We start from the raw sequence: 22388 nt of genomic DNA, 5'->3' as shown, positions 1-22388 counted from the left end.
GCTTCTAAATAAAGCACTGTTGAGGAAAATGGAAGCCATCAGATTGTGGTGGATCTATTTAGTTCCATAATTTCATTTAATAATAGAACAGAAATGAGTGAAATAGAAAAGAATAGAGTCCAGAACAGAATAGAACATGACAAATCATAAGAGAATAAAATGAAATTGAATAGAATATCAGAACAGGACATAAACAGAACAAAAAACATAATAAAAATCTCTGACAACAGAATAGAATATGACAAGAGAATGGAACAGAACATAACACAAATGACAGATCAGAACTAAACAGAATAGAATTTGACAAATCAGAAGACAACAAAACAGAATTTGAATGGAACATATCAGAACAACAAAGAACAAAACATGGCATATATCCAAATAAAATATTGCTTAAACATGATAGAACAGAATAGAATAGAATAAAACAGAACTGATGTGTTTTTCTACAGTGTAAACCAGACACATTTTAGATATCTATTTAGCATGTCCACATTATTCTATTATCCATGCTATTTCCCTCTTTTTGTGTGACTTCATGATTTGACATTTGGAGATTCATTTACATATCAATTACACTATTTTTCCCTTTTCTTCCTTCAGTTGCTTTCCTGTTTCCTTCTGCATCTTAATGAGTCAGATTTGCCCTCCTCTCTCTTTGTGCCACCGCGCCTCAGCCCAGCACGATCCAGTGTACGCCACATGTACTAATCACTGCAGCTTCCACTGGCACAAACGGTGACAGGAAACATTCAGTGAATTGACTGGCGCAGACGTGAGGAATGGTGACTGGGAGAGCGCTTCCACCTAAATGAGATGTTGCTCTGTTACCGTCTCTGTTATCTGTTACGTTTAAATAGGTTCAATCCCAGGTGCGGGTGACCTGTTAACTGGAGAGAAGCTTCTCAACGCTGTGCCCTTGAGCAAGAGGCACTGGCTCCAGGGGGGACCGCTCCTGCAATTAGCGTAATGTGGGTTGCTTTGGCTGAAAAGTGTTTGGTAAACAACAGGCAGGCAGTAACCTAACATGAACCAGAGCGCTGATCCCAACACTGAGGGCGACACATTCAGGTATGCATACAGATACACCGCAATACAGCTGTTCATGGTTTTTACATTAATTATACAAAAATAATGTGATACAAAATCTGTTAATTCTATGTGGTTAATTAATTGGTATATCATTTCTGAAATTGTATGCTGTAATTTAGCAATTAATGCATACTTGAAATATTAAAATTAAATCATTTAAAAAAAATTATGAAAAGTAATTAGATCAATTGATCAAAACTATAGTAAAATCTAATATTTTGAAATATTATCACAATTTTATATTTTTCTATTTTAATATGTCACCCATGCTGGCAAAATGAGTCGGAATGCGCACGGGCTAATTACGAGTTACAGGCAAAACAAGTCAAAAATGTTGATTTTGGTCGAATTTGAGGTCTTCACAAAAATTAGTTCATTAAGCCCTAATCTAGCAATCCAAATGCTTCAAATAGCAATTAAACATCTAAAAGTATCTTTATTTGTATGTTTTCTGAGAGGAGTACCTTTCCTTTGTCCATAAAAATGCTTGCTTCACCACTCACGCTTTCCCTCAGCAACCTCCTCATTAGTCCAAGTTTGGTATCATTTTAAAGCGCAGTATTCCAACTTTGTGAATATTCATAGCAAATATTTGATGGCATGAGTCTGAACCAATGAAATGTGATTTTCAAACTCATGCTCATGTAAACAAATTGATCTTACTCGCACTGACTGACATATCCGAAGTGCACGCACAAAGACGCCCCAGACAGCGCGCAATACCAATATACACAGAATTAGAGTACTTCAAAATATTGAAGTAAAATATTGAGAAAAAAATTGAATATATATATTTTCCTATAGATATTTGGTTTTGACGAGGTGTGTGCCAAATTAGGTGTTATTAACAGTGGAGTTGTCAAAAGTACCAAGTCAAATTTTAAAAATGTGACGCTTTGAGCGGATTCGTAAACACCTCTGATTGGTCATTGTGTTTATATATCTGTGATTGGCTTCAGTAATCAATGCTTCAAAAACATGTTGTAAATAGTCATCAATGACGCTCTTCACCAAGCGCTTACACAGATACACGTGGGAGCGTTTGAAAGCAGCCGTCTGTCGTGGACCAGTCCGCTGATAGACGCCTGCTTTCAAACACTCCCGCTTCTGCTTTCAAAGCGTTTTTAAATTCAAACACTTCCGTGTACTTTCAGATGCTCCTGTGCGTTGATCATTGTAGCCAATCACAGACATATCCGATGAGCGCATCAACACAACGGCCAATCAGAGGTGTTTAAGAATCCGCTCAACAACGCTCAAAGCATCACATTTTTAAAATTTCATTACCGATTGGTACTGAAGTCAGTACTTTTGCCAAATCTAATTAACAGGGATTTTAAGGTATAGTTGCTAGGTGATTTTGTTTTGGAACTTTAACTCGATATTTCTCAAAATTGACTTCAAACAGGTGTTGCTCAGTCATTTTTTGTCAGATTCCAAGGTTTTTTAAATAGAGATTGTGAAAATAACAATAACTCATTTTTGAAAATTTGCTCATTGAGACTCATTTTGCCAGCACGGGTCACATATATTTAAAAAATGTAATTTATTTATGTGATGGCAAAGCATAAAATAATATTAGTGTTCATTAATTATAAACAGGCACCTTTTTAAATTCCTGACATGTGTGAGACTGAACTTTATGATTTCTTCTAGCGTAGTCACATACCTTAATAGTTTTGGTCTGAAGTCTGAGTCCATTTAACGTGTTGATGGCTTTCTCTGCATCTTTTGGGTCAATGTAGTTGACGAAACCATAGCCAAGACTCTGCCCTGTAGTGAAGGAAAGAGAAGGAAGAGAACAAACTTATTTTAGCTTAAAACTTTTCATTGTGTTTGGAAAGACATAAAAGTGTAAAAGCATTTCTTTTAACTACCCTTCCTTTGAAAGCCAATCACTTGTCCTTAGTTACCAGCCCTAAAAAATTCTTTAAACCACTTAAAAGCATTCATCACAAAAACTACGCATACATTATGAGCTAGACGACATTAACAATTAATGATATATGTAGCATTAGCCTGACTAGCAGTGACTAGTTTGAGTTTGTTTAGAAAGCGCACATTAAGCGAAAGCTTCCGCTGGAAACCTCTGACAGAGTCTTTGGTGGAATTATTTTGATTTAACCTCTTCTAACCGTCTGCTGCTCCTCTGAAGGCGAGGCAGACATCAGCTGCTATTTGACTTAAATAGAAACCCTGCAGCTAAAGGCCTGTGTGATACTTCTTTTTTCCTCCCTTTTCCTTTTCGTTCTTTAAAGATCTCGCCACACAAGTGCAGTGGAACTAGAGAACAGCGCTGCACTTATCCTCATTAATGGAAACAGACAGCGCTAAGTCCACAGTGTACACACAAAGTGAATCATAAATGCGAAAGAGTGCTACACCCTGCGCCAAACAAACACAAGCTAAAGCGCACCAGATACCGTGGGGGGCGAGCAGAGAATTTCGTGCTGCCCTCGCTTCAAACAGCATGCCTCTATCTCTTTCTCTCTGGATTATGGAGGATTACCAATCCCTCTGTCATTCATTAAGATCCCGGCAAGAACCGGCAAAATAAGAGATACGGCACTATTCAAAGCCTGACACTGATGTTTCAGAGTTTCTTTAAATATAAATTCTCTGATCCTTGACAATATTTTATTGCTCAGGTACTGCTCTTTCATAGCTTAGAGCAAGCCTGACAAGCTCGATACAGCAACATTGGGTTAACTAATGTGGGAGTATTGGGGGAAGGGGAACATTTAACATGGAAAACCAACATGTCTGTATGTAAGAAAATGGAAATAGTTTAGAAAGGTTAGTGTAAATGAAGTGTGTTTCCAAAGTGCTGTCATGCAGAACTTTAGCTCTGCATAATGATACATTCGGAGAACGAGCCCGAGAAAAGTAAGACACTGACTCTGCCTAACCTCTCCATTTGTCTTTCTCTGTCACCACCATCTCAGCTGTTTTCCTCGCTCCTTCCTTTGTGGCCCAGAGCATTTGGCCCCACGTTGGCATGCCCCATAATGCCATTTTCATTGTGTGTATATGTGCGTGTGGGTGGATGCATGTGTTTGCATGATTGTGTGTTTGAGCGTACAATAATGGGTTCATAAAACAATCTGTTTTGTAATGCCCCTTTGCCTGATGGCATTTCCATAACGTCGCTAGCAGTTGTTCTTGCCTCCTTTGGAGTTCTTGCCTGAGGATAAGGTGAGGCCGACCAAGGCCACTGCCGTAGTCAAAGGGATTTCTCTCACCAATATAACACACACACTCAACACACATCCCTTCTCCATCACACAGCGGTGCGACAGTGGAGATCTCAGTGGGGGACCAGAACCAGGGGGACCAGTTTGCTAAGAAAAAAACACTAGCGCACACACCTACGTACACTTGGGTTACGAGGATTGTTGTGGAACTGAGTCATATTCTTAATATTTTAAGAAAATTAAAAGAAGAACCCCTTAGTGAGTTCATTAATTATTAATTTAAGTGCATAATTTCATTATTAGTCTTTGTAGTCTATGACAATACAAAGAATAAAATCATCCTGCTTTAAAGAAAGGAGGCTGCGAGTTGTTTTGACAATCTCTAAGGGCCTTTTTTTGGCAAGGCAATTATTTAGCTAATTTAATTTCCCCGCGAACAGACACATTAACAGAACCTTAAACTGATCTCTATTAAATATCCCATATCTCATCTGTGCTCTCTAACAAACTGCAGAGGCACAACCTCAAAGAAAATGTAATATTACAGACATGCACGCATGCACATAGCCATGTCATAAAACAAACTCCCACTATATAAACACAACTCACTGCTGCATGCTGCTCTTGCTTATGGACATACAGGATGAGAAGGGTGCTCGACTAGTTGTCCAATAACAGAGTAATTGATCAGTGAGGTTGACTAGTTTATCTACTGTTTTTAATATTTTAGTAGTGATGCTTTAAAGGGGTTGAATAATGAGATGCAACTCAACAGGGAGAGTTTTAACATCCTAAACTGTCAGCACACTAAAAACCGGCAATGAAATTTGTATCTTTAAAATCTTAGAGAGCATTACTGTTTTATTTAAAAGAACCTTTGTTTACTCTTTCATGTGAATTTCTACTCAAAGTGTTTTGATTTGTACATTTATAGATGCATTCAGAGAGTTTCTATTCTCTTATGAGTTTGTAACTGAAACTGATGTATTTTTTTTTTTTTACACATTGTTTTAATAACAGTGCAATTTAAAGTTTACTTTAGTTAATATCTTCAGAGCAGTTTTTTGTTTGTGTTGATTATCTAGTGTAATAGTAACTGCATAGATTAAGCTCTGTTGTTAATTTTTAAAGCTGCTGTCTGTAACTTTTTTTGGTTAAAAATGATCCAAAATCAATTATTGAGCAAGTACATAACCAGCCAGTGTTCAAAACTATCTCCTTACCTTAGCCCGATTCACAACTGTAAGCTTGTGATAATGTTTTATAATTCGGGTGGTACTGGTTGGTTTTCGCGGGAAATTCGAGCATGTCTTTGTGTCATTGCGTCACATCAGCTAACTAGGCTATATTGCATGTGAGGCGGATCATTTATAGCCTTTTCTCACAGCAGCTGCAGTGCAATAATTAAACTTATCATTTGGATGGCGGACTGTATGGTATGACAAATTAACGTCAGAGATTAGACTATAGAAATTGAAATCTACAGGTAGCGCTAATACACACTAAATACACATAGTCACGCAATGCTGATGTTGTTAACATTAACAATTTGTGAACGAAGTATAACAATAATAATAATTTGCACAGTATGACGTGATATGAGCCAAGTGATCGTTAGATTTAATCACCATTGGCAGCATGATTTACTTTGGCGAGGCACAGCCCACATAAAGATGATAATTCCGCAAATAACTGCAATTGCCGGTTTCAAACAGAGATGGCGTCAAAGAGGCAAAACTTACGCAGCTTTAAAATGAATATTTCTTTAAATGTACCATAGGTTTCCTCTGCAGTTAGAATTGGCTTTCATATGTAAGCAAAATTAACATTATAACCGAGGCCCTGTCCACACGAACACGGGTATTTTCAAAACCACAGCTTTTTCTATGCGATTTGGCCAAACGCAGTATCTGGTCAATGAAACCGAATTTTTTTTAAAACTCCTGCCAGGGTGAAGATTTTCAGAAACTCCGGTTGCAATGTTGTCGTGTAGATGGTGAAACTGGAAACCTTAACTTGTGACATCGGAACCGGTAATATCCTTTTTTCCAGGCTTCTGATTGGCCAACATGGCTTTCATAGCTTTCGAAGTGCTTCATAGCGTGTTTATGCGTTTTCATGTGGACACATTTTTTTTTTTTTTTAAAAGGAGGAAAAAATACCCGTGTACGTGTGGACTAGGCCTGAAATAACCCCATTATAAATCAGAATTGAATCAAAAAATTGAATTTGAATAGAGAGCTTGTGAATCAGAATTGAATCAAATCAGGGAATCTGACCTAATATTTAGCTTGTTTATTAGTTCAACATCTGTTGAAGGGCTATATACTCCTGCATTTAGTCTGTGCTGTTTTTTAAATGTCAGTCTATGAACAGACTAGGCATGTATGGCTATTGTTTCTAGGCTTTTGCTGCATTTTCAGCATTCTGTGCCGTGATCATTGTGTTTTCAAGACAGTGTGTCAAGTTAAAAATGTGTCTTGAGACCCCCTGCATTCTGTTCCATTCTTTCTTTTTTGTAGCTGTGTTTTTAAACACACAAAGCTTACTGGGCGGAGTCTGGTGGACCCAATTATATGGGGCTTCAGTAAAGCTGAATAGTTGTTCTGACAGCCCATGTATTTTTGCACTTCCTTAAAACACACAGACAAATAAAAAAATAAATATAACACATGATATCCATACATAAGTATATATATATATATATACTCGGTACAGTATATTTGGACATACATATGTGGTATACACACCTACACACAGAATATAAAATTCTGTTCACGCAACCAGATCATATACCCACGCAGAGACAGCATATGAATACAAAGCGCACACAAACACAATCTCTTCAGCACAGCCAGGGTTACCTACAATGGACAGCCGCGTAGGTACCGGAGAGGGTTACAGTCAGGTCTGCCTCATGAATTTATTATTGAGGGAAGTAAGAATCACAGAGAATGTTTCATGGTAAAGTCAGCGCTCTGCTATATCTGCATCATACCTGTTCTGTGAATGTTTCATGTCACGTTTGGTCTACAGAAGTGTGATTATATTTTGTGCATAATCATTCAAGGCCAAGTGTGCTGTTTACATGAAATCAAAAAGAATATTTGCTTTTCTCTGATGTAAAGTAAGATGATCGATATACATAAACTGTGAAACTGCAAAAAGATGATTGAGGATTTTGACAGAGCCCATTAGGAATATGCCATAAACATCAAATGCCACAGCAAAAGAGAATTACCTCTATGCTGTTTAATTAGTATAATGGTTACGTTAACTTATATGTTTTAATTGTCAATTAAAATTGAAACTGAAATGATGCATTGTGCTTTTAATGGGCTTTTAATGAGTGCGGATCTCCATTTTTCCAGCACTTTTTGTTCCCCAGCAGGATAGATGTGCAGTCAAATTTGGAAACATTGGAAAGGCTTTTTCAAAGACAATGCTTAACACCAATTAAAAGGATATTTTTCACAAATAAACAGCTTATGACTATTAGTGTGTAGGCTCCTGATGGGTTTTTCATTGCGATGGGACACGGCTGAAGCTGGAGCGTAATAGTGATGTGCGAGAGCTTGATGGAGATGTTGTGTGGTTGTGTGTGTTCTGAGAGTGTGGGTAAAACAAAAAGTAGAGGTTTGACTGCTTAGCATCCTTTGGACCCAAAAGCATCTTTCTCCTTTGACAACAATTCAACTGTAGCCATGTATATTTAATGAAATAAAACTGTTTGCAAGCAATGTGTACTACCATTCAAAAGTTTGGGGTCGGTAAGATTTTTTTTTATGTTTTTGAACGAAGTCTCTTATGCTCACCAAGGCTCAGTTTGTTTCATGACAAACATGTACAAACAGTAATATGGTGAAATAGCTGAATTTCCGGCTGCTATTACTCCAGTCTTCAGTGTCCTTCAGAAATCATTCTAATATGCTGATATGTTTTGATACAGAATTATTATCCATGAAATGCACAGCTGTATATTGTTCCCGAGAGACATAGCGTAAGTGTGTTGTCATGTTTTTGACCCCACAGTATGTGTACATGAAAAAAAGATTATTAGTCTAGTGATGTTACAACTAGAGTCACGAGGTCCCAAAGCCGCTGTCCTCTTTTCTCTCGTAAACACTGTCTCTGTGATAGAGAGGATGAGGAAGATGAGGAAGGGCAGGCGTAAGCTACCCCTCCCCCCCATACGGGTCTCCTTTAGCTCTTGAGGAGCACGCTGAGTTAAATGGGAGGAATGAGATGTTTCTCTCTCTGTTAAATTGAGGCTGTTTGGAGTGAGAGGCTCCATTTGGAGGAGTCATATTTGAACCATTACGCCTCTTACCTCAGCAGCAGGAGTCAGAGTGTGTGAGATGATAAAATGAGTGTGTCCGGTGGGTGTCCTTCCTCTCTTTCGCTCACACACACATACGCTTTTACTTCATGGTACATATTATTTACAATAACACACTCGCACACACGCATATTTCACTGTGCTCAAAATCATTTATCATCAAAGCTTTGCACATGAAAGATACATTTGACTGATTTTCGCTGTTCTGCTGCTTGGCAGTGAGCTAAAATTCTTCACGCTGGATTCTCGCTAATTTCACCCTCTCTCTACATCAATTGTTGATACATAATTTAAAGGCCCGGTGCTTCCATTGATTGAAAATGAGATGAACATTGTAGCAAACACAAAACTGCCTCCAGCAACACCCCCCCCCCTCCACAAACCCTCCGGCAGCCATGTTGAGTCGACAGTTGCAGTTCCCTTAAGCTTGAATCAGGTGGGAAAGCTGAAACTAGCATTCGTTTGGGAGAGAACAGCAGCGCAGACACAAGATGACAGTTCAACGAGCATCTGACGTTAACGCACCTTGATATCACAAAGCTCTCTGGCTACGAACAGGAAAATCTGTTTGGTCAGACTTAAATTTAGTCACATTTAAGATGTGGAAGGCAAAAGAAGCAAAGACGAAAATCCATTTCAATTTGTCAAAACAAATGTATCACTGCTACTGCTTGCTTGACATTTTGCCCTTGTCGCTACAGCATCTTGGGACAGAAACATGTCTCTGCAGTAAAAGACATCTCAAAGACATTTTTGTTTTATTTTATATGAAATATAAATACACAGCTGCATCACTGAGGTCATCATGACTTGTGTAATGCCAAAAGACAGCAACATAGGACTTTATGACTTCATTTTAATTAGCTTAGTGATCTTCCATCCAAAGAGACAAAAGCTGACTGAAGTGTAATTAGATAATGTAAGGTGCAATGAGATAATCTCTATTCTTAATGCTGTTTATCGTTGCATCTAATAGCCTTAATTCGACCCATTTGTACATAAAACACTTAAGGGATGCCTAAGTGCTCTCTCCCAGACAAAAGCATCATTCTGATTGGATTTGCATTAGAGATTCATATTTCGCCTAAGAGGTTGTGTAAAACCATTAGCTTACCTCACCTTACACAAATGTAAGGCCTGTTTCCTTGTGCATACCTACCTGCTGTGTATTTTACAGTATGTTTTACAAGGAAAAGTAAATATTGCCTTTATTTTATTTTTTTATTTCTATGGAAATTAAATTGATATTGAAAAAAAAAAGGTAATTGAGAGATTTTTAAAACAAGATATAAAGTTCCATTAAGGGATATAAAATCACATCGTATTTAAAGTTGTAATTGAACTAATCTTTTTTAACATACACTACAATTCAAATGTTTGGGTTTGGTAAAATTTGATCAAAAAAGGCTGCATTTAATTTGTCAAAAATACAGTTAACAGTCATATTGTGATATATGCAAGTTCTGTCATGAAACTCTAGATGGTTAGATGGATCCCTAACACAACCTGATGATATTTACATTGTTAACTACATGGCACAAGCTGATTTGTTCATGTCACATCTGCAGCCAATGAGCTTGCTGCTCAACATTTAACTAGCTGGTTCCTCTGAAACCCTCCACCTTCCCCTGCTCCACCTGTATAGATTTGCTAAGGGTAATTCTATATATGCTATTTGTGCTGAAGCAGTATGTCTTACATGTTTAGAGTAGCGTTTCGGTGTATGTATTGGCAGTAGCAAGTTCCTGTACTTGCTCTGCAGCAGCAGCAATAACCTACAACAACAGCAATGATCAACAGCAGCAGCATAACAGATCTATTCCGCCAAGACCAAATACATTAAGATTGTCATCTCCATTACATGCTAAAAATCTTTCAAGAGTTGTCATGATAGAAATTATAATTTTTTAATAATAATTTATTGAATTTTCACAACAATAGAGACAACACCCATCAAAAATAATAAATAATAATAATAATAATAATGATAATATAAAAAAAACACAACAATATAAAAACACCACACGCAGTCCTTCACCCAACCAACAGGTTGAGCACAGAATACAATACATTACAACAGAACCATATGTAATAATACAGACAAAGGCCAACACAAATTAAGCCTTAATTGGGCCCAATAAGTTGGAGGAAAATCAAGTCATGCGCGTAGTAAATAATGTCTGCTACAAACTTGACAATATAAGAGCTCAACTGGGAAAAACAAAAATAATAGTGCTTTATAGATGGTCAATCAGTCAATGGAGCCTGTATCCAGCCGCAGAGATTTAACATGCTCTAAAAAGGGTAACCAAATTCTTGAAAATGTATCCATGGAACCACAAAGGCAGTGTTTAATTTTTTCCATTTTAACAAAAAATAGGGCATCTTTTATCCACTGTGTATGAAATTATCATACTTGAAAATATTTTTTCTCTATTTTAATATATTTTAAAATGTAATTTATTCCTGTGATATAAAAGCTGAATTTTCAGCATCATTACGCCAGTCTTCAGTGTCGCATGAATCTTCAGAAATCATTCTAATATGCTGATTTGTTTCTCAGAAACATTTATTGTTATTAGTGTCGAAAATAGTTTTGCTGATTAATATTTTTGTGGAAATCGTTATACATTTTCCCCCAAGATTCTTTGATGAATAGAAAATTCAAAAGAACAGCATTTATTGGAAATAAAAATTTTCTGTAACAATATAAATTGAGTTTAATGCATCCTTGCTGAATAAAAGTATTCATTTATTTGGCCCCCCCCCAAAAAAAATATTACTGAACTTACTGAATCTTATTTGTAATTGTGAGATATAAAGTCCTGATTTTGAGAAATAGTCTCAATTGTGAGATTAAGAAAATTGTATGTGAAACTTAAAATCACATCGTGAGATGTTAAGTGAATGATATAAAATTGAAGATAATGGGGCATAGACTGATGAACTGGAGGAGCGAACTTTCTACAGCGTTCTGAAGGCACAGATTCCGTGTGGGCCGGCACACTGGTAGTGTCATTCGGGAAATCAATTTTATCATTTACCCAATGTCTTTATCAACTCACTCCCTAGTAAACCCTACACTGTAAATCCATCTGAAGCTGTGCGTCTGTATTTTTGCTGTGCCAGGCTGGCGACAGCTGGAAGACACAGGAATCTCCCGCCCCCGTTCCCCCACTCTGCTGTGCCGGAGCCTGCGGCGTGTTGGCGTGTAGCCTGCAGTGTGTGGGCTGTCTGGGAGGAGTGTGCATGTGGAAACGAAAGAAGCCCCTGTAAATCTGGGACACCCCAACGAAGCGACGTCAGACCCCGCATATTAGATGACAACACTGGCAGCCACCCCAGGGAATGCTGAGATCCCACGCTCTCTTGGAACTGCTGGAGCTGCATGGAGCCAGTGGCTAATGCCAAGCTAACCGCAAGGTAATGTTTGTAACTAACCTCAGCAGCACCTCGTGGGCTAGTAAAATTACTAGGGAAAAAAGAACAATTAAGTTTGCAATATGAGTTAGAGCATTAATGGAAATGTTGTCTGGATTTCAGAGAATTTGTTGCTGTTTAAGCTTGGTTCTGGATTATATAGATAAAAGATGACTCACTGAATTTAAGCAAAGCTCCAAACATTTTGTGGTCCAGGGTGGAAGAACACTCCCCAGAATGCATTGCAGAATTGCAATTCAATAAATTCCTTTTCCTGTCATTCCAATTCTAATTGAACTTCCTGTGGGATGTGGCCAATTCACATTCGTACTAAAAGGGGGCCAATTCTTCAATTCTAAATTTTGCACAACTTATTGTTGCCGCACAACTGCTAACCGCAAGGCCATGGCTCCAACTCAAGTACATGATTGCCTAAAGAATGTCAGCAGGAAAAAAAAAAGATAAAAGAGAGAAAATGAAGTCAATTTCCCCCATGCACATTTTTATATAACCAATAGAGGGTGAATAGCCTTCTTTGAAAAAGAAAACAAAACAGGTGATTGGTTTATTCCTGTGCTCATGTTTGTCAGCGGCTTTGGGATGGTGAGAGAAAGTTCATTGTCAAACAATGTAAATGAGGTCTGAATGTTTTACCCTGAATAACAACCTATCATTTACTTTGTTTACTCCAGACTGAGCGCGGAACACATCACAGCACTGAATTATGTTGGGAAGTTAGTGTTCCCTGCAATCACTACGATAGCTAATTCCTGCTATTCTATCAGACTTTTTCCAGCTACCAATTTCACCTGTACGATTTTGCCATTTAGATGCCGTGTTGCATGTGTTGGCTTGTTTAATTCGGCCTAATGCTGTTTTTAACAGGAAATGACAAAACATGGAAAACAGTTCATGTTTTATTTCTACAGCATCAGATAAACACGGCGCATGTTTGACATGGTGGTTTTTCACACATTCTCAGCAGTCTAACACTTACTGAGGTGTTTCAAACCTCAACGTGCTTTTGCAAACATCAAGCACAATGAATTTTTCATGCCACTACATCTGCTTTTCCCTGCAGTTTTTCATCAGTATGATGGTCTGAGTTCCAGCACATCTGCGAAGGAATGCTAAGATGTCTTTCTGGTTTTAAATCACATGCCGTTCTTAATTTGCTGGCGGGCGGAGCAGACTGCACTCTGGTCAGTGTAGAGACAGAAGTCATATACGGCTCCGTATTGATGTCGGCTCAGCTTGGCGCTAAGGTTAGCACACGCTAAGCTTGGCAGCAGACAGCGGACACCGCGTTCGGGTCAGCAGCGTGACAGATGGTTGGGTGCTCGGCGTGCGAGTGGGTTGTGTACCTGAACAAGCAGTCGCACAAAGCAGCTTTGATGTAAGCTACATAAGTGTTAAACACAGAGCGAACTGATAGCAGCACCGCCGCCTGTGCCAAGCCATTAAATACCAACAATGGCATCTGCGGATTGGACAAGAAAGGGAAAATAATGAAGCAAAATGGCAGGCGATAAAGTAGGCTGGGAGCGATAGCATGTGCCGGTTGCTTTTCTGCTACACAGGGAGAGGCCTAAACCGCAGGGGGGTGGTGCGAGGGGGGGTTGGCGCTGTTTCTCAGAAGCCATTTTTAATCGTGCGGTAATTATTTACTGCTTGAAGAATATGAACAGAAGATTATCTGCAGTCGCTCTTTCCCCCCCTCTCCTCATCAGATGGAAAATCACAGACGCAATCAATTCATGTCCTTGCCTGAGTGTGTCCTTTTTCTGCCATATCATTATAAACACAATTGTGTTCATTTTCACGCAGAAAAAGAATCCACCGTGTCAGAAAACCTGACAAGTATCCAATTCTTTTCCCCTTTCGAACTGCCGCTCAATCAGTCTTTTCCATTTTGCTTTGTGCTGATAGCCAGAAGCGTTAACACTTTCTTAATGTATTCCATTAAAAGTTTTCATTCAATATGATTCCTGGCTCACAAGAAAATCACCATTACTCCCTATGGGCTATGTGTTTATCCTCATTATTAGCACAGAATGGGGTGTTGCTGAGGTAGCAACACTGTGCTGGGGATGTGTGCATTTAGAGTAGGGGATTTTCAGCTTGATATGAACCTTTAAAAACAAAAGCTTTCCGCTAAGTTAGCAGCATCGCCATCTGCTTTATTCGGCATCTCGACACAATCCTTGTGGTAATGACTTCTGAAATGCTTTCCCCACTGAGAGGGATGTGATAAAGCCGTTTCTGCTGACAGTTTACATAAACGCTGATAAATATTAGTCCTCTGTTCTTTTTAAATTCTCAGAATAATTTTGTGCAATGAATAAAACAAAAATCAGAGACGTGTTTGTTTTGTGTGCGGCTTGTCAGTACATTTGTGTATTCTTACCATATACAAAGTTGTTTCTTCAACTATAGGGACTTACATTATAATTTTTGTTTGTTTTGTTATATAAAGGTCATATTAACACTGTTTTGGAAACTTTACTGTGCCTTCAAATGCCCTTTTGTGTACAGATTTTATTGTTTTACCCTTGTCTCAGACCTAGACTTTCAATCTTAAACTATGAATTGAAGTTATTAACTTAACTTTAAATTTCCCTTTTAACTAGTCTATTTTTATTTATTATTATTTACTTTCCAATTAATCTGTAATTTTGTCAAATTATGCACAAATAGTGAAGTACTTAATCATGTGTATTTAGGATACATCACATGTTAACTATGAAATAAGCCTTAGAAGACAAAGGAGTTGGCCACTTTAATCCCAAAATTAAGTGACTGATTTGATTCAATTCTGATTCACAAAAAGTGCCATTTCCATCGCTGAATGAATAGTGGTTGATGTGTGTAAACATAGTTGGACATAGTTAGTAGACTAGTTTGTACAATGTGTTTTAAGATATTTTGCTTTCTAAAAGGCTTTAGGGCCCAAAGCTCCCATAGTTGAAAAAACATCCATGCGTGCATGACTACATTAAATAAAAGATCGGGCCTCAGGTCTCCGGTGTATTCAAGTACAGCTAGAGGTCGGAAAGAAGATGATGAGAGAGCATGTATGTATGTGAAAGTGCAAGGAAAGGAAAGAGAAGAGAAGGCCGGATAAACAATCTGGGGTGGCACTTTGGCAAGCGGCAATCACCCGGGTTTGACAGGGCAAGAGAACAGTAGCCGTGGCAAACGGTACATCACTGCATTGCGTCTCATCAAAGCTGACAGGAGCGGGGGAAGGAAAAAAAGGGAAAAGAAGAAGCCTGTCTATTACGTGCAAAGGCCCAAAGCTTCTCACCTTGTCGAGGGAGCCGTCTCTCTCTAGCTTTTCAACTGCCGTGTAAAAGGCTCTCTCGTACGTCAAAATTCTTTGAAAAGCTGAGAAGTGACTTCTCGTCGACGTCCATACCCAATAGATGAAAGCCGAGCGGAGAGCTCAGGAAGGTTGATCTGGTCAAATATTATGACATCGAGGTTCAGATACAATCTCTGATGCCCCGCAATCTATTTTGAACCCCAGACAGCAGCTAATGACGGCAGCAGAGAGAACTCTGCAGTCTCCTAACTCACTCTGCTTTTACAATGATCAAGAAGCGATTTGTTAGCTTAAAATTCTGAACTGGGAAATTGCACCCCTGGGATCCCAGAGCAAAGAGTGCAGTACAGGGAAGAGCCATATTTATGATGCACTATGTGTTCCTGAGCCTGAACAAGGACAGAGTGGTAAGACAGTGAGTGATCCTGGTTAACGTTATCTTTTCGCTCACACAACCATCAATTTAATAAAACGCGTTCAATTTGGTGTTTGTGAGGATATCCTGAGACTTTAGTGAATTTCCCACATGTAAAGACTGAAAACGAGCATGTGTCAACTCTCATGACGATGATTCTAATGACAATTCTCTTGCCCGACCATCTGACTGAGTGGCAATGAAATCCTACAAAACCTGTGGTCAAGAGCCAAGAGTCTCTCTCACTCTCTATGTCTCTCTCTCTCCCCTTTTGTCTAAAAACCAGTGGCTTTAGGCCTGGCCCTGTTTTAATGAGATTATCCAGAGCGAAGTGTCACTAAGTAGGATATAAAATGGAGGCCATTATCTGGCATTATTTCTGAGCAGCCTCGCCATCCATCTGCTTACCACCCACATAGTCACTACGGTGGGATTAGAACTCTTATTAGCAGGGGAGTGCTGCTTAAACACCTCTATGTCCTCTTTCTCTCTCCTCCTTTCTCTCTGGGCACTGTAAACAAAGAATAGCCCTTCTCATCCAGTGTTTACAACTCCCGGATTTCCTTGAAATTGTGGTCTGACCTGATACAACTGTATTGAACAGACCCAATGAAGCAATGTTTTTAATGTAAGACTTCATTATTAATTTCATTTGTCTAATTAAACATTCAACAGTGGAGTTAAAAAAATGCCATTTTTTTGTGATACAAGGTTGTTGGTTTTGGATGGGCCTTCAAAATGCTGAATATTTTAAAATGACTTTAATATTTAGATGTTTTATTATAACTAAAATGTTTTTGTTATATCCAAGACATTGTGTCTCTTCTGCCTCTACTACACACAGTTCATTATGCGAATGAAATGCATTTTTCCCCTCGGTCTTTATTATTACCTGTGATTTTGTCTCGAACCAGCTTGCAGGACTCAATTTCGCCAATGCTGCCGAAGAGGCTGCGGAACTCTTCCTGGGTCATGTTCTGGGGCAGGTAGTTGACGATGAGGTTGGTCTTGCTGTCGTCATTAGAGCCGGTCTGCATGGGCGAGGGGCAGCTGCGGCTGTTGCTGGAGGGCCCGTTGGCCGTGGCGGAGTTCGGCCCATTCGTCACCTGAGGCTCCATGTTGCTGATTATCTGCAGACAAAAGAAGGTTTGAAGGATGTGGCATCTGAAACGTATGCAGTTCACTAATTCCTGACAGATTTTTATGATGATATTAAACCATAAAGAAAATGCATATTTTAGAATTTACAAATCTGATTTATATATATATACACACACACACACACAGATTTTCTTAAAGTAATCAATATATATAGTATATAAAATCAGTGTTGGGGAAAGTTATTATTAAAAGTAATACATAACACTATTGCGTTATTTCCTAAAAAAGTAACTAATTGCGTTAGTTACTTCTTATGAAAAGTAATGCGTTACATTACTTTTGAGTTACTTTTTCTCACCTGGGCTGGGCTTGCTTGTTTGTTTTTTAATAACAACAAAAAAAAGTTATATTTTTGGCAAATGTTAAGGCCCTTTCACACCAAAAGTGAAATTAATAAGCCTCAGGCTGAAGGAAATGCATATTTATGCCTGCAGAGTAGAGGGCGCAGCTCAAACAAACCTTTCAGCTCTGCTGACATTCTGGATTAAAAAAGAATAGGATACAGGAGAAGGAAGTTCAACACTCTTATTTTTAAATCTAATCTAATCTAATCTAATCTAATCTAATTAGTATGATTGAATTATAACATTGAAGGTCAGCAGCAAAGGCATTGGTTAATAAAGTGAGAATAAATACATAAAGTATATTTGTGTAATGTAATATAGTTAATTATTACAGGTTTGCGTAAAGTTCTGAGATTGCATATCACTGTTTTTATTCATTTTGAGGAATACTGAATGTTTTCGTGCAAGTGAGATGAGTAAATGCATGTTCACATTTAGTCTAGAACTACAATAACCATCACGTTTACACAGAGCGCTCAACCTCTGCACTTATTTCTCTCAACATGGGGACAGGAAAGCTGTCAGTCAATAAATGTAAAAATAAGTAACTTGCATTACTTATTTGAAAAAGTAACTTAGATATTTTGTTGTAACATGAAAAAGTAATGTGTTACTTTACTAGTTACTTGAAAAAGTAATCTGATTATGTAACTCAAGTTACTTGTAATGCATTACCCCCAAATGTGTGTATATATATATACAGGGTGCGATTTGTAGGGTGGGATGGGGGGGATTTCCCCCCTTCTGGTCTATGTATCCCTGCCTCTGCTGAATTATTTTTATCCCCGGGGGAGATGCTACTGTACTCCACAAACCACCAACAGAGCATATAAAATAACAAAAATAAAAATCTTTTTTTTTAAAACATCACCAATTAAAACGCTGCTATTATATAGGACTGTCTCTTTACGACCACAACAAACGGGACACTTTTCAGACGTGCATTCCGGCTCAAGTCAAACGAGCGCAGAAAAGGTGCAGGTGACGGCGAGGGAGCTTCAGTTGAACAGTGAACTGCGGTCAGATGAGATGTTAGGCTATGTCGGTAAAACATTAACATGACTGTCCAATCAGCCGTTATACTGTGCTCGCGGCGCGCACTCAAGAATTGTATGCGCAAATGCGCTGGCGCGCGCTGCGTAATTACTTTATTATAGAAGAAATAAATGACCGAGCAATGACCGTCGTTGTTCTGTTGTAAGTTAAGTCATGAAATGACCAAACATGCGATTAAAGCTGTCTCAAAACTGTGCAGGCATGTATTTGTAGACATGGTTTTAAATTGTTATCCAATTTTTTGGCCTTAAAAGGTCTTAAAATGTAAAGGTTTGTGTCTCGTTATTCTATTAATAACTACCGATTGATTTTTGCATTTCTATCAGAAATGAAGAATTATTAGTGTCATTGTAAATAGTAGTGCAAATATCTAAGCTATCTAATACTTCAAATCTCAAGGTTAAATCAGAAGATTTTTTACCAGTTTATATACCAAAAATAGTATATAGCTCCACTGTTTTTTAACAAATTTTCAAAAAAACCCCAAAAACTTTTCAAAACATCCCCCCCTCTGGTTTTCTCACAAATCGCACCCTGTATATATATATATACATGATTTATATATATATATATATATATATATATATATATATATATATATATATATATGATTTATATATGATTTTATATACTATATATATTGATTACTTTAAGAAAATCTGAGGAGTTACTGACATCCCAGATAAAGGGGTGTGGAATAATCTGGTGTATGTAGCTGCAACAGCAACTATTAGCTGCAAAACCTCACAGACTGACTCTAAATAATACAATGCATGACACACTTACTGAAAAACTGTTTATGCATCTCTAGACTTTCACTAGCTTTCTTCCACCCTCCCTTGCCCTCGCTCTATCACTGATATTTTTGAGTTTGGCTGTGCGTTTTGATGGTTGGCTCAACTTGACAGGGTAACAATGTGAGCCCTTCAGCGTGGAACGACTGTCATGGCGAACAGCGTTTGCCACTGGTTTAGCCGTGCGCTTTTAAGAGCAGGTGTTTGAAGAGAAGCTTGCTGGCCCTGGGGAAGAAGGAACAGAGGAGGCTCCAGTCTGTGCTGCTTTTCAGCCTCAAACTTTTTATTTCAAGATTGTTCCACACCGCAGTTAAATGTATTCACCCATTTGCATAAAGCATGTTTGTGTGTGAGCGCATGTGTGTTTAATTTTGTCACCCGACTCTATTTGAGGGGGCTGGGTGACATCTGGAATCGTGTCATATTCTGACTGTCACGAAGGTTGAAGATATGCGTGCGAGTGAGCGTGTGTGAGCGAGATCAGATTAGGAGGTAAGTCTTCATGGTTGCAAAAGCAAAACTCCATGAGATTTTCTCAGGGGAACAAACAACAGCTACGTCAGTCAGAGGCGCATGTTGAAGACAGATTTTGCTTTAGCTTTTACACCTTTTTTAACACTAGACTGACCTTCTCCGACTGTCTGGACAGCCATGGCAAAAACTTAAAATGTGATGTGACAAAGTGACACTACATTTTGTCTGCCGCTTGGTTTTTATTTCTGCGCCATCATTTCGAGTAGCCCCGAACATGCTGAAATATTACTGGACAAAATCCTGCTCCTCATGCATATTAAACAATGAGGAGCAGAGACTAAAAATCATAAGAGGAATTTTAGAAAATACAATCTGGTTGGCTGTAAATTTTATTGCCTCTCATTTTTTTGCGTGCTGGAAGTTACTAGAATCTGGTCACATCGAGTCTGGTTAGGATACAGTGTAACACTCTCCCATTGTGTACTGTGTGTTTTAGTGTCAGTTTTTTAGAAATATTAAATGAATTTTTTCATTCATTGATAGACAAAAGTCTCAGACCAAAAAGAGGATAGAAGAAGGAAAAAAACAAACAAACAAATAAGATTTAAAACAGCAAGCATGACCTGATTATAGCTCGTTCTAAGCTGATTCTGTAAATCAACCATGTTTAATATTCATTTGCTTTTTCTCTCAGACTGGATGTGGCATAATTCAGATCAAGATCTGCACTGAGTGAGTGAAGGAAAAGTGCTAATGTTTCCTGCTGATAGATTCAAGAGTGGAAAATAATAGAGATGAGGACGAGAAAAAAAATGGATCTAAGCTGAAATTCAGCTGCACTTATTTTTAGCTCTTCAAAAAATACTCTGCATCTGCACTCTGAAGTTTGACTCTCCTTTATCAAAGTGGGCATATTTAGAAAGGTTAACAATTTTTCCCCATCTGACACTACGCTCGTGTTTGCACTTGGAGTATTTTTTAAAAACACACAGGCACAGTAAAGATGATGCTAAAACCAGTTATTTAGTTGTTTATAATGAGAAACCATCAAAATTAGCTGCAGCATTTCTCTGGTCTCTTTAAAGTGATCTTTAAAGTCAATGTAATATCAAAATTGACGCTATTTATTTCCTTAATGCCTGTTTTGGGTCTTATTGAATGATTTATCAGGCATGTTATTCCAAAATGTAAAAAAAAGTCTTCAAATGTAATAACGTGCTCTTCCTCTGAAATGGCATCACTTATGCTGCATGACCTAACCCTAACGATGTTAACCAATAGCAACTATATAAAAGAAAAAAAGTGTGCATATATATATATATGTGTGTGTGTATGTGTGTGTGTGTGTGTGTGTATATATATATATATATATATATATATATATATATATATATATACCTGTATGGATATATAATGTTTCACTAGGAGTAAAATGGTTACAAAAAAGACAGATGTTTGCATTCACCCTTTTTTGGATCAATTGCTGTGCCTCTGTTTTTAGTCTTTGTAGACGTTCACATTTTTCCGATGTGACAAATAGAAAAAAGCTGCCTGCAGCCCATAGGAGGCTCATCTGCAAAGCTCTCAGGATATGCATGTAAATGGATCCTGTTCCGCACTTCTCTGCAGCAAAGAGGGATGAGGCGACACAAAGGGACAAAATAGCCATCGCCACAGCAGGCCTTGATTGATGTGTGTGTGTACATGTTTATTTCTGTGTGTTTTCATCTGTGTGCATGTGTGAGGGGAGACTTATTAAGTCTGTTTGCGGCTCCTGCTGTGCACTGTTCTTTCAGGGGAAAAAAAGAAATGCTCAAACCTCATGGGATAAGAGCTTTGAATATTCCAGAGAAGGAACCGATGAAAGTGGACACCTTTCATTCTGATTCCAGGGACCTGTTGTGTCTCGATGGCCAATTAAATACCTATCTTTCCTTTGTGATCCCTTCACTAGCACTTATATGCTGCCTTATTATTTTCCTGTAGTTGAACTACCTCATTGTCATATTGAGAAGGGTAATTGTTCTTTTACATTCTTACTATTGCTGGACAATTGCCCCAGCAGCTGACAGGGGTCAGTGTAGTGTCCCCCTTTCCTTTAACTACTGTTCCTGAGTAGTTAAGTTTAGATTGAAGGACAGAACTGGCCATTAAATAGATTTTACTGTGAGGATTTTTAGTGACTCTTTCTGCAGGTTACATTGTTGCACCAGTAGGTGGCGACAACTGACTGTCTTTATGAGTGATTCACTGAGTTATTCAGCTAACTGATTTATTCAAAAATGTTGAATCATTCAGGAACGAAACATTGGACTGTACGAGTAAGTCATTTAATCGTTCACTCAAGTGATTTGTTCAAAATGCTGATTAGTCTAGGAGCTTAAAACAAAATATTACGTATATTGAAATAGACCACTGTATTTTTATAATACTTAAGTATATATATATTATAATGTACAAGTACATATACACATATAGACTTTTTAATATGCTTTCAGATTTTGCAGAGTCTAGGGCTGTCACAGAGACAGTTGTGATTTCTCAGGATATCTATTTCAGTGATATTTGTCAAGCAATAGGGGCATTTAATGAGTGGCATTCATAAAATGTGCTTACAGCACCTTTAACTGGAATAGTACAGTATAAACTATTGCGGTTTGGATGCTAGCTAAGGCAGAGTCTAGCTGGCTCTATCTGTTTGTGCTTTAGCTGTAGAAGGCAGGGAGACAGTTAGACAGACAGACAGGCAAGGCAAGCAGACAGGCAGACATGCT

General features: G+C 38.2%; 1 protein-coding gene across 10 annotated transcripts in view; it reads right to left on the bottom strand.

Moving 5' to 3' along the window:
• Positions 1–22388, bottom strand: part of elavl4 (ELAV like neuron-specific RNA binding protein 4) — an 83919-nt gene that overhangs the window by 27492 nt on the left and 34039 nt on the right. For 9 of the 10 annotated variants that reach the window (XM_048208987.1, XM_048208988.1, XM_048208991.1 and 6 more), the window contains 2 exons: positions 16678–16915; positions 2762–2865 (listed from right to left, as the gene is read on the bottom strand). In XM_048208987.1, the coding sequence (XP_048064944.1) occupies positions 2762–2865; positions 16678–16915 (342 nt within the window). Of the gene's footprint in view, positions 1–818; positions 956–2761; positions 2866–16677; positions 16916–22388 lie in introns of those variants that run through there. The other variant, XM_048208992.1, reaches the window with a different exon arrangement.

This window comes from Megalobrama amblycephala, linkage group LG12, assembly GCF_018812025.1.
Source record: "Megalobrama amblycephala isolate DHTTF-2021 linkage group LG12, ASM1881202v1, whole genome shotgun sequence".
NCBI lineage: Eukaryota > Metazoa > Chordata > Actinopteri > Cypriniformes > Xenocyprididae > Megalobrama > Megalobrama amblycephala.
This window is presented reverse-complemented; position numbering and strand designations above follow the sequence as displayed.